The sequence below is a fragment of the Brachionichthys hirsutus genome, chromosome 23, assembly GCF_040956055.1.
Source record: "Brachionichthys hirsutus isolate HB-005 chromosome 23, CSIRO-AGI_Bhir_v1, whole genome shotgun sequence".
NCBI classification, from domain to species: domain Eukaryota; kingdom Metazoa; phylum Chordata; class Actinopteri; order Lophiiformes; family Brachionichthyidae; genus Brachionichthys; species Brachionichthys hirsutus.
This window is the reverse complement of record NC_090919.1, coordinates 5,382,712-5,395,628: the sequence shown is the minus strand read 5'-3', so window position 1 is coordinate 5,395,628 and position 12,917 is coordinate 5,382,712. Positions and strand designations below refer to the sequence as shown.

Genomic DNA, 12,917 nt, shown 5'->3' with positions numbered 1-12,917 from the left:
ATGTGGCCCCAAAAACGGGACTTCGCCTCTGAGCAGCTGACTTGTGACTGTTTTTCTTTTTTGTGGCCTGTTTTTAAATATATTTCTATGAGAATTAAACGTCATGTGGCAGCATCCTATTAAGAATTGATATTTTATTTTACAATTAGTCATTTATTTGTTCAAACTCAAAGAGAATAGCATGATTTCGGCCTCTTGATCAAGCTAATTCTAAATGTTGGGGGGATTGGCTCCGGCAACTCCCGTGTCCCGCAAAGTAGAAATGGATGGGTTAGTCAAAATATTAAAGTAGCATAAATGCATTTCACTTTTCCTGCTTTTAAAATGTAATGTTGATTGTAACTTGTTTTGCTTCTTCAGAATTGTCCTCGAATGGTCTCCTGATTTACATAATGTTTTTTTTTTAAACATAACAAAACAAGCATTATATAGGGCTAAAAGCATGAGTAGTGGCATTATTTATTTAGTAACCGCCCATGAAAATTGAGAGATAGACTACCAGACTCGGAATGGTTTTGTTTTTCTTCTCTGTGCTCCTCAGGGTTGTAGCGATGGAGTCCCTGATGAGTGCGGTGGCACCGCGTCCCCCGGCCCCTGGGAAGAAGCCGTCGGAGGTGGACTTCCGGTCAGGGACCACCCTCGATGCATTGTCCTCCCAAGTGTCTGAGCTGGTACTCCTGGAACAGGGAGAGTTTGGAGACCAGACCGCCTTAGAGGTCCACACTGCCAAGGACTTCATTTTCAATATGCTAGGTGTGTCCCGAAACCCAACGCATAATATGTTGCCTCCATTTATTCAGTCAAATAGTCCTAGAATTCATATTGAAGAATCTGTTACACAGATCTCCCACCCGTGAAGGCTTTAACTTGGTGTTATGGTACGATAGGATATATTTCATAACGATGACTTAATCCAGCCTGAGCATATTTTATGTGTTTCCTGGAGCTTATTTAACTCTTAATACACGTTTTGCTTGGGAGATGTTATGATCATATAACATTGCATACACTGATGATGTCGTGCGTGCGTGTGTGCCCGGCGTGTGTGCACGGCGTGTGTGCCCGGCGTGTGTGCCCGGTGACAGCTCCGACCGTCACGTTCAAACGACAGAAGGCGCATTTGTGTTATTATGCAGTAGTAGCTGTAAGAAAGTGCTGAAGAGGCGATATTATCCTGTTGACGGCAAGGCCTTGTTGCAGCATGCGGGAGGAGACTAGTTAAAGCTGCGTAGTTTGTGTCTGGATTGTTGCTGAGCATCTGTCCCCAGGGGTGGGGTCCCCCCCCCCCCCACCCCCCCAGGTTTTTATCAAGTTTGTTTTGCAGAGATATCCCCACAGGACTTTTTTTCTCTCATATTGTTATGGAAAAGGAACAATAAAAGAGGTTAAAATGTGCGCCCAGTGAGTTTCTTCACAGTCTAACAGATCCAAGAGGAGGCTCTTATTTACCCTCTATTTGAATAAACACTGTTTTGCCTTCAGGCATACATGGTGGGGGCTACGGTACGGGGGGGGCTATGTTTTGGAAGCCAAACATTTGATAAAGGCAGGCATAAATCCCCACCAGCAGCGAGGCAGAGGATGAAACCCCAAACTGAAATGTTCAGATCTTAAAGTTTGTTGGCCATCTTCAGAGGGCGATCAGTTCACAGATCATGTCTCCCCCAGTATCAGTGAGAATAGAATCTATCGATCTAACTCAAAGGTTCCAGAACGCCCATCTGTGCAGGTTTTCATTTCGTCTGTGGAATGAGAAGATGTTGAAGAATCAAGTCGTCGGGACGAGGAATGTTCCGGTAGAGTAACAATAAAAGAAGAATATATTTTTCTCAGATTTGGCCTATCATCCACACCAGTCATTGAAAATGATGGTTTCTAAAAACTCTGTTTATGCGTCTGTGTGTGGAGATCAATAACCGGGGTTTTAGTTTCCAAATGTCACTGCCTGAGATGAAAACATGTGTGACCTGCGCTTACATTCTGTTTGGAGACAAATCAAAGCCTGTCTATGAGAGAAATATGTTGCATGAGAACCTCCATATGTCTCAATAGTGTCCCCAAAATAAATCATTTTCCGTTGTCCCAAAGCGTGTAGCTGCAGTCTAAATATACGATTGTCATAATTCAAGCTAGAAGTCAGTGGCTAAACCTCGAGATCAATTTAAGTTGTCACAAGATAGCATATTAGGTAATATGTGTGAGGTGTAGCCGGCAGAGTCTGAGCACCGACCCAGTACCAAGCTATCGCTAAACGGTCTTATCATCGTGTTCATGCTAATGTATTTCACAAAATTCCTACGAAAGGTTTCCTTTCTGTCTGCTGACTGTTTCCTGACCGCATAGAAACAGCGTCCGGTCGCAGCACATTAACCGTCCCTGACGGTTTGGGATTTGTTCTAATTAGGCTTTCTTAAGTTTTAAGAGCAGACTTGGTTGAAGAAATCAACTTCATCTATCAGCAACTGGCACGTAAAAAAAAAAAAAGTTCCATTCAGAGTCATTACTGAAGTCCACTCCCCCACTTTGACGTATTTTATGTGGACTTTGATGGTGGCTGGTTCCGGAACACTGAGCCGAGCGATGAGGAGCGTCTCGCCTGTCTTAAATGATATCGCTAGTAGCTCGGTGACACTTTGATTTAGCTCCTAAAACATTGAGGCTTGATTGGGGAAAAAGCTAGCGCACCACGAAAGCAATACAAACTTCAGTCGATGATAATTAGTCTAAATAAGATGAGAAATCAGCAAACAGTCGTTTGTGATTTAAACACAATGGAGGCCACAGACAGACATACGGTCTTTCTTTCCTTCCCAGTGTGTAATTAAGTAGGACTTAAAAAATACGGTGTATTCATTTAGAAGTGTTTTGGCATTGCGTGACATATTATCTGCTGCCCAAGGCTGGCATAGTGAGTTTTTTAATCTTTTTATTGCTCCCTCCTTATCACACTTCAACTATTCCTGAGGCAAAGAGAGAGGGATCATTTGGCTCGATGCTATCAGCTGATAACCTTCGTATGTGCGACTGTGGCTAGCGATGCTGCTGCAGAAACAGCACGTTGGCGTTCCCGATTAGCTGGTCGGTGGACTCTCTTAGCTCAAGCACCGACCCGGCCTTCTCTTGCGTGTAGCCCATGCTGGCGGTTGCAGTGCACCCCCCCCCCCCCCCCCCCCGTAGACTCGACTCGGAGAAGCACCTTAACCTCTGACCAGTAGGTAGCTTCATGCCTCCAGCCATCTGTCTCTTTATTATAAGATAATTATTTGTGTTTATACCGTTTATTCTTATTTTCTTGTTGTTAAAACCATCAAATTACAGATTGAAATAATTTTTTATTATTTTATTTGATCTCATTTAATGGGATAAGTGTATTTCCCAATCCTTTGACTGTATACATTATTGATGTCCTGAACAACAATCGTAAGACGTCGTCCCTCTGCTGTAGACGATTCCGTCTTTTGCTGCCTGGTATAAATACAGAGGTGGGGGGGGGGGGGGGGGTGTGCTCAGCTCATCTGGATTCATACAGTGCATGCGTTCAGTGAGCTGTAATGTTATATGGTCGGCTGGCTCAGACAAACGAGTTGAAGAAATGAATCCAAAAGCACATGATTGGCAGCTTTTCCTCCGCCTGCGGTCCTGCTTTCTGATATCTCTGTCTCAGCCGTCCTCCCCAGCAGCAGCATGGAAGTCATCAGCTTATTTAGAGGAATCCTATTTTGCTGCAGAGCTATTTCTGGAGTCCATCAAACTGCAGGTGTGTGACAGAATATTGTCACTCCTCTCTGGCTGCGATGGGACAGAAAGGCCTTTCTCCGTGATTTCTCTGTTTCAGCTTCGGGGGGTTTTCTCTGCGATGTCACGTTGTCGCTTCATTTTGGAGCGGGCGTGTCCGAACGCTCCCGTCGTCTGTGCTTCGTGTAGGCGTGTCTGAACAATGTCTCTGTTTAAGATTTTCCCTTTTTGTCAAAGCACTCATTGATCCCTGGAATCAAGGCCTCCGTTATTTCAACACAGACACGATTGTGAACCATAAACGGCCGGTTTATGCTTTCTGGTAGGAAATGTGTTTATTTAAAGACACAAGGTTGTGATGCGGGTCGGCGCTTTGCCGTAACGCCATACTGTGAATTACAGACTAGCCAATAGCCGTCAGAAAGTCGATCGACAGACACAGAACTGGGTCTAGTCTGGAAGTAGCTCTAATCTCCCCTCTAATGGAAACCTACATTCAAAGACATTTCTTACAGGATTACTTTTAATCCATGGCTGTGAAACCAGCCCGGACTGTCGCCGTTCCAGCTCCGGTCTCAGGCTCGCAGAAGAGTGTCCATGCGTGCGTACGTGCAAGCGTGCACGCTTGCTGGCCGCTGCGACTGTGGATCTGAGGGTTTGGATTAGAAAGTAGAATGTGTTCCTTGGAACAACCTCAAAGTTCCCACCGCCAGCCTCGTGGTCGGAGACGCCTTGTTAGCTGATGCGGAAGCGCTTTTCTTCTGCTTCTAAATTTGACCTGATTTATCAGTGTCGGATGAAAAGGCAGCAAATCAGAGGAGTTTTTCTTTGGTCGGTTTGGATTCTCTGTTTTCCCTTTCATCTTCCTGTCCAAGCGTTCTCCTCTCTTTCTCCTCTATTTCTTCCTCATTTCAGTTTGCACGATTATACATGCTTTAACTTTATCATCCATAGTTTGAGTAATCTACTAAAATATGGTTTTCAATGACGGTGGGTCCCTATTTGTTTTAGTCGAGATGTAATTGTTATAAAACTGCATAGCAATCCCAAAAAATAGATCTGAAGGATACCTTTAGGACGAATAATCAAATGACCTTTGACCTTTTGCATTCAGTTATGTTTCTGGTAAGCCGTGTGGAGCAGAACATGATTTCCTAAATACTCCATTCCATCGTCACGGAGGTGGATGCTAAAAATTAGCAGGAAGTTCAGGAAGTGAAACGTTTGCTCTTTATTTGAAGTCGGATCTTGTCCCGCTGGTGTCGTAGGGGAACCTGAGGAACGTCTCGTCGGAAGATGAGTGGCGCCCCCAGTGGCCGTGTCAAACAAATGCTTTTATTTGTGTACATTACAAAGTAATTCACCGGAGAGAGCAGCGTCAGCACATTTTCCTCTGAGTAGCACATTTAGCTGCTCATTAAATGTCACTCTTTGCTTCGGTTTCTCCCCCGTCTGTTTTTATAGTCCATCAAACGCTCCACCGTTTTAACGCGAAGACGCAAAAGGGTGCAGAATTGCATTGGTGGGATTTCTTTAAACCCTAACCCCCAACTGATGCAACATACTGCGTGTGCCCATGTGATTGGGTCAGAATCCTGTTAGCTTTGTGCCGCGTAGCCATAGGCCTGCTAGCCTAGTCTAATTCCCCCGCACCTATCCAGGTGATTACAGCGCTGGTGTCCGTGCTTCACCTTTGACCCACGGTGAATGGACAGTTAGCGCCGGATCCGGCTCAGTTTGGGCCGGAGGCTCAACCGTCGACTCCAGAACTGTGACTCCCGTGGGCCTGGGAATTTACCACATAGTTAAGGAGCCGTAAAGGGATTTAGATTGTTTTAAACTGGCCAGAGATGAGAAGAGTGTTTTTTTTTTTTAGCACTCTGCAAAATGTTGATGCAGCCAAGCTGAAAATAATCAGAATATAATAAGCCGAACCTTCGTTTGCTTGACTTTTGCTCCACAAGACTTCCTCTTGCAGCTTCTGCCACATTTACAGAACTCTGGAATCAGAGACGTGGATCAAGCCGCAATAAATGAGGCGTTACCTCGTTCATTTCCTTTAGTCTGTTTCCGTTTGATCCTCAGCAATCCCGTCCGGTCATGATTGTAAAATGTGCACAATGAACGGGAGCTGAAATTAGCTTTAGCCGCTCGAACACGCGGGCAAGCGTTAGTGTCTCAACTGAGACTCTTCACTTCAGCTCGTCTTCGTGCCGTTGCTGCTCAGACCGCTGCATAAACGAGGCACGCGAGGCAGAACCTGGTGGACCTGCTGCTTTCTGACCCGGTTTATCGCAGCGCATGCTCTGAGCTTGTTTAATAGGAACATTTTCACGTGTCCTTCTTGTTCAGTGTGTTTTCACGTGAACCAAAGGCGCTGACTTGGAACTTTTCTCTTATTTATTTCCTCATCCCCTGCCAGGCTTAGTCCAAAAGATAGACCAGCGCCTCCCAGTTGCCAATGAGTACTTGCTGCTGTCAGGTGGTGCACGGGAAGGAGTGCTGGACCTCAACCCCGAAGACCTGGGGGGCTACGCCAAGGGGGCAGACTTTGATTTGGACTTCACCCTGCTGGTGCCTGCCCTCAAGCTCCACGACCGAAACCAGCCCGTCACCCTGGACATGAGGCACTCCCCGCCCTGCCACTCGTGGCTCAGTCTCCGCCTTTGTGATTCCAACGTCCTGTCTCGCTGGAGCGTCTGTTGTCAAGAAGAGAATGGACTTGACCCCGAGGAAGACGACGGGGAGGAGGAGGAGGAAGAAGGAGAGATGGGTAAGTGGAAAAGCTAGGCTAATTATTGCAGGAGAAACTGCCGATGTGGAAAAGAAAACGGAAGGAGGGAATGGCATGCAAAATACAGGAAGGAGGTTGGTCGGAAAGTAAAGATGAACTGATAAGAGAGAGGAGTGGAGCAAACAAAGAGGAAGTTACTGTCGCGGTGCAAAGACGAAGGGAAGGGAGATGATTGGATTTAGTTTGTTTCACCCAGATTATTTGATAAATCTCGTCTCCGTGCAGCGGAGGTCCGATCGGTGAAATGAGAAACGTCTCAACACAAAAACATTCACGACTAACTTCACGACTACAGCGAGGCTTCCGGATAGAACGGCGAGATCCTTCTGAGCGGGCTTAAAAAGGGGGAAACTCCAAAGATTAAAAACATTTAGAGCATTATTAATCTCTGTTAATCTTCTGTTGCTGCACTTGATGAGGGAATATTGAACCACATGACTTGAGTTTTTTTTATGTTTATTTAATGAAAAACTTCTTAAAGGTGTCCAGGATTTCTCTTTCGGGCTGTAAGCCATTACTGTAATGTATTTATACAGTACAGTAATGGATTACTGATTTGTTCAGACTTCAATGTGCACAAATTCAGCCTAAAAAGTCAATTCATTTTAAAAGTTTGACATTTGTAATAAAAACATTTCCAATAGCGTTTTCTAAGGTAAACTTTTAATCTTGTTATACCAGCTTGGAGAATCGACCAGCTGCAGCAACGTCCCGATGTACAGAGAGAGAGAGTGAAACGGCGTTCTGCTATGAATCTCTCGTTCACCAAATATGGAAGCGCTGCTGTTTTCATTGTCTTTGTGCGTTGAATGGAGACCCAGCATTCACCCGCTTCCCTTTGCTTCAGGGAAAGCTTCCATCCCCTCCCTGGGCCCTCCTCAGTCTTTGGACGGATGCTACTTTTCTCCCACCCTGGTGACCGACTGGTTCTGGGCTGTGGTGAGCGAGGCTGTGGAGGAGCTGAGGCGAAGCCCCCGGAGAGGCATTCCCACCCCGGAGCGCCTGGAGAGGAATGGAGCCCTCACCACCATCATCCTCCAGGTAGCGCTTGGAAACGGTTCCTCATTCAGACGCGATGACGGGTGATTTTTTTTTGGGGGGGGGGCGCTAGATCTTTCCAGATCTGGATAAGATTCAGACTCTAAACTCGAGATTTAGCGTGACTTAAAATTTTTATCAGCCTTTTCAGATATCTTGTGGAAAAACAAATATATAATATAATCTGATTTATTTTTTTAACCCTGCACAGAAAGCATCTAAAGTTAAACGTTGAAGTAAAGCTCTGAGGCATTAACGCGTCTCTAAGCGAGGTGTGGGCGGGTGCGCCTCTAACGCGCCCCCTTCCTGTCCCCAGGCCGGCTCCAGCCGGGTTCTGTACGACCTGCTGCCCGTGGTGTCGTTTCGAGGCTGGCCTGCTGTGGCCCAAGGCTGGCTGACGGCAAACCACTTCTGGGACGGCAAAATCACCGAGGAGGAGGCCATATCGGGCTTCTACCTGCTGCCCTGCTGCTCTCCCCTGGGGGGGCGGCCCGACAGGGAGTGGAGGCTGGCGTTCTCCCGCAGCGAGGTGAAGTGCCGCGTCCTCGCGTTGAATTTAGAGCAATGCGTTTTGAGCGCCCCGCCCAGCCTGAGCGCCTTCGTCCTCGTGTGTCTCTGCTAACTTAGGTCCAGTTGAAGAAGTGCATCCCCTACCCGATGGCCCAGGCGTTCCAAGCGGCCAAAGCCGTGCTGTCTCGCATCCTCGCCCGTCCCCGAGCGGGCATCAGCCTCTATCACCTGCGTACTCTCCTCTTCTGGGCTTGTGATCGACTTCCTGCCGCCTACCTGTCCTGCGCTGACGGGGACACCCTCGGCCGCCTCCTCCTGGGTATTCTGGATGACCTGGCTCATTGCATCCTGGGTAAAAACTGCCCCAACTACTTCCTGCCCCAGTGCAACATGCTGGAGCACCTGACAGACAGCCAGACGCTGCTGGTCGCTCGGAAACTCGCTCATGTGCGCTCCGACCCCAGCGAGCACCTCCGAGCGGCTCTGGACCAATCCCAGCAGGCGGGCCAGCTGAAGAAGGAGCTATCGGCGAGCACCAATGGCCACGGCTCGCCCGGGCACCAACCGGCCAACGGCGTGCTCTCGCCTTCAGAGGACAGGCTGGCGCAGCGACTGCAGCAGCTGGTGACGGAGAACCCCGGGAAGTCCATATCCGTCTTCCTCAACCCGGACGACGTCGCCAGGCCACACTTCCGCATCGATGACAAGTTCTACTGAAGCGGGCGAAGCGTCAAAGTGTCCGTCGGCTCCCGAACGCACTCCTCTTCATCGTCTAAATGAAGGTTGGCCAATGCCTTGCTGCTCGTCAGACTCTTTAAACCAAAAACACACGACGTCCTCCGGGTGACGACGACGGCGCACAACAGCCCTGACGTCCCCCAGCTGTCGCCACGGAGAGCCCTTTCCTAACGGGCTGGCCTTAAACAAGACGAGACGCACAAGTGTGTGTGTGTGTGTGTGTGTGTGTGTGTGTACGCCTAAAGGGAGGGAGGGGGGGACCCTCATTTACCTGCAGAGCGGCTGCTGGCTGGTGAGGTGGGACTGATGTAAGTGAAGGGAACATCTCCTTCCTCTGTTAGCTTATGTTTTAGCCCCTTTAGCCCCTTTAGCCCCGCGCCTTCATCAATGGCATGTCCTCCGTTAAATAATCTTTCTCAGGTAATTATCTTTTTTAATGTAGATTATTCCCTTTCAAGAGGTTTTAAATATCTCTGAATGATGCTTACATTTCATGATTGTGAAAATGAAATGTACCAAAGATCTATGTTTCTGATTAGCATAGTTTTTCCATATCCCGAAACATCTGAGAACAATGTTCCGTTATCGTTGCTCGTTCTTTAGAAATCAGAAATTCAAAATTAGCTGCAAAATGAGTCATTCTATTCAATTGTTGTCAAATTTGTTTGTGAAATAAATGTTAACTTTCCAGGGAAGTGATTAAAAAAAAAGAAGCAAGGCAATTAGCTTAGCCGTTGTAGCTAACTAGAATTAGCAAGTCATCACTTCCACAGCCGCCAAATATCAACACTAAAGAAATCCTGGAAAGCGCTTGCGTTTAATTTTGCTCTTTGGTGTTTGGAGTGGTTTAGAGAATCTAAATGAGGATTCAGATCTGCAGTGGCGTATTGATCGGACGGAAGAGGCGTGGATTAGATCAGGCGGCTGGCGTGCAGCTCATCCTGGAAGCGTGTCGAGAAGCAGCCGACGGTTGTTTGTGTCACGCGCTCTTTTTTTTTTTTTAACGATTTGGAGACGGCCTCTGGTGACTGTCCCTCGTCTCCTCTGCTTGGTTGGACGTTTTTAATGAGCTTTGTGTGCGCGCATGGCAGTGCTCATCGAGAGCAGAACCACGTTATACCCGTGTGTGTGTGTGTGTGTGTGGGGGGGGGGGGTCTGTCAGCCATCTTGGGAGGGGGGGGGGGTGTAGGAAGGACTCTATCGCTTTATTTTCACAGGTTTTCTTGCAGAAAGAAATAAAATGCTAATCCAGCAAGGGGCTGGTCGATCCTTATGTTTGCTCCATTTTCACTGATTTCATTAGGATATGCTCAGTGGAAATCGGAAACAGGCGAGCTTTAATGCCGCCCCCCCCCCCCCTGTATCTTAATGAACATCTAGACTCTATCTACAAATGGAGTGAAGTGAGTCGCCATGTTCTAAAATGCTGCTTCCAGCGCTAGCGGGACAGGCAGGGTACGAGGAGCTCCCGGTTCCAGTGACATTTCTGTAAATATCAAATCGGGCCCCATGTGTGTGTGTGTGTGTGCGCGTGTGTGTGTGCGTGCGTGCGCGTGTGTGTGTTTAAGACATTTCTATGACTCCTGTTACGTTATCTGCACTGAAAGCGCTGCTGTGCAAATTTCACGTCTTGCTACTGACTGAATGTTTTTTCGACCTCTTGTCTGGCGGCGCGTTGGAATCGGAACAAATGAGAAACCAAAGGAGGCGCAGAATGTCCCAGCAGTCGTTTGTCCGGCGGCGGCGTGTTGGCGAGCGTTGTCAGCACTTTCTCAAGTCAGGCTTTGGCGTTGTTAATTATGAATGAGTCACAAAGATCTTTTATTTATTACAGTATAGCTGATGTAAAGGTACTTTCTCCTTTGAGTTCTGCTCCGTGTCTCTCGGAGACGGATTCCGGACTCCGGACTCCGGACTGATCCCGTTTTTCTGAATTGTACACGTGGAGAGAATCTAGCGGTGGAAGTTTCCCGATATGCAAATCAAGCCTCCTATGGAAGGGTTTACTTCAGCGTTGACTTGAAGTGGGACTCGGTCACCCTCCGTACAGGGCTCCCCCCCCCCCCCCCACAGAGAAAACCTCGCCGTTTGTTCTATGACTAAGCGAGTGACGACTCGTTCCACCTGCGTGGATAAATCAACCGAAAACAATGAATGTATCCACCGCAGCGCTCCGATCGGCTCCAAGCTAATTTCTCCCTGTTATCTCCACAGATGTGCTGAGATAGCGACCTGCGGTGAATCATTCCACAGCAGGAGAAACTAAGTTCCATATCTCTTTGATTGATTTTTTTTTTTAATAAGTGCAAATGATTTTCTCTGTATGATGTCATCGCTGATTTGCCGTATTTATTACTGTTTCCTCGGGGTTTATATTGATCGGTCTTCAATCTCTCGCATGAAATAAATCACTACATTTCAAGTCACATTGTGTGGAAATCATTCCCCCTCCCCCCCCCCACCCCCCCTCTGTCAATAGTTACAAGGACAATCGGTGCATTTCAAATATCCTGCTTGTGTCTCCTCAGATCCACTGGCAGGATATAATTTGAGCTGCAACGCCTCAACCGGTGCGACAGAGGGCGCTCTAAGATAGTGCACCGACGAGGGTTCTCAGATTCTCATGCTATCATGTTCAAACTCGAAACTGAGAATGTTTTACATCCAGACTGACTAAACTACGGGACATGAATATTGAATGTTGTAAACATCTGTCTGCTCTGATCCAGCTCCGGGGGGGGGGATAAAGGAATAATCATGCTGTCATTGTGGATGGGTTATTTTTCCTCTTTCAAGCACAGACCAAAGGTTTTAATTAACCACGTCATCTTTTTTAACTCTTTGAGTGCCGTTAACGTCTGGAGACCCAAACAATGAAATCTGCCTCTCTTCAAAGGGCCAATAACTCCAGAACGGAAAATGACGGGAAAACTTTATTTTCATGATGAAAGACGAGACATGGATCCTTCATTTGGTTGGTTTGGTGTGTGTGTAGTCACAGTAAAGAATATTCTGTGGGGCTTGGCAAACTCTGGCACTGGATTTGGGTTCTCGGGGCTTCCGTAGACTTGGGCTGTGACATACGAGCTGTGCGGAGTCGTTTCACGGCCTGAGGTGAGTCCGTCAAAGACTTCTTTATTTTTGGGTGATTTAATAAGTGCTTTATAAGGACTGCTGCTAGTTGAAGCTTAATGTGCTCCATAATTTCAAGCGTTACCAAATAAAACCATTTTACGCATCAAATTGATGCCCATAAAGTTTTTTTTACAGCTTTGTCCGTCCCACCCGTGTCCTCGTTCTACCTGCCTGCTCCTCACCAGCGTGTCCAGTGACCGAAACTCGATCTTCCTCTTAAATAGGCCGGTGTGACCTCAGCCGACCGGCAAGCCCGTACAATCTCAGAACCTAACATCTGAAGGCCTTAAGGCCGGCTGCACGTTGACCTCCTCAGCACCTTGCTGACCTGAAGATCACACACGCCCTGCAGCACAGTGACTTGATCCCTGCTGTGATGTCGGCTCAGTGCAGCATCCGTCTTTCATCATGGCTGTCCTTGTTTCTTCCTGTGCATGAGTGTTAAACTCTATTCTATGCCAGCGTCCGACAATCTCTACTGAATCGTGTTTCACTGGGGGGGGGGCTCTTCTATTCAGGCAGATGACAGGTTGTGGGTGTCTCTCCACCTTTTACCCTCATTCAACTTCAGCTTGTTCTTTCTGGCCGGCCAGCAAAACCCACAAATCCTCATAATGACCCATGTTGTAGTCGACAGTAAATCCTCGCTGATATTTCTTGGATCTCTTTGGCGGACGCACATTAAAGCCCGTATAAAGTTCCTGGCTAACTCACTCTTGACTGTTTTATGGCCACCTTTTCTTCTCCAGCATGGTTTTGGGTTTCTAAAGGTGTAGCTGTTCTAAAAACACTATCGAACGGTTTTCTCTTCTTAGTTCTTGCAGTTTTTGTAATAAAAGTTACCACAAGTGTACAAAAATGCAGAGACTTAGGTTTCATCAGCTCAAACTGCGACGGATATATTTGAATGGTAGCCATTGATCTTTTTGAAGGTGATTTTCACGTGTTTGAGTTGGTGACGAAAGAA

The 12,917-nt window shown here is 47.2% G+C and overlaps 1 protein-coding gene across 1 annotated transcript; it reads left to right on the top strand.

Moving 5' to 3' along the window:
* Window positions 1-483: 483 nt before the first annotated feature.
* tmem102 (transmembrane protein 102) lies at window positions 484-8,794 on the top strand. Its single transcript, XM_068755912.1, has 5 exons — window positions 484-753; window positions 6,158-6,508; window positions 7,377-7,570; window positions 7,884-8,096; window positions 8,195-8,794. Exons 1-5 carry the CDS (start codon window positions 510-512, stop codon window positions 8,792-8,794), a joined length of 1,602 nt encoding a protein of 533 aa, XP_068612013.1. The 5' UTR covers window positions 484-509.
* The last annotated feature ends 4,123 nt before the right edge of the window (window positions 8,795-12,917 follow it).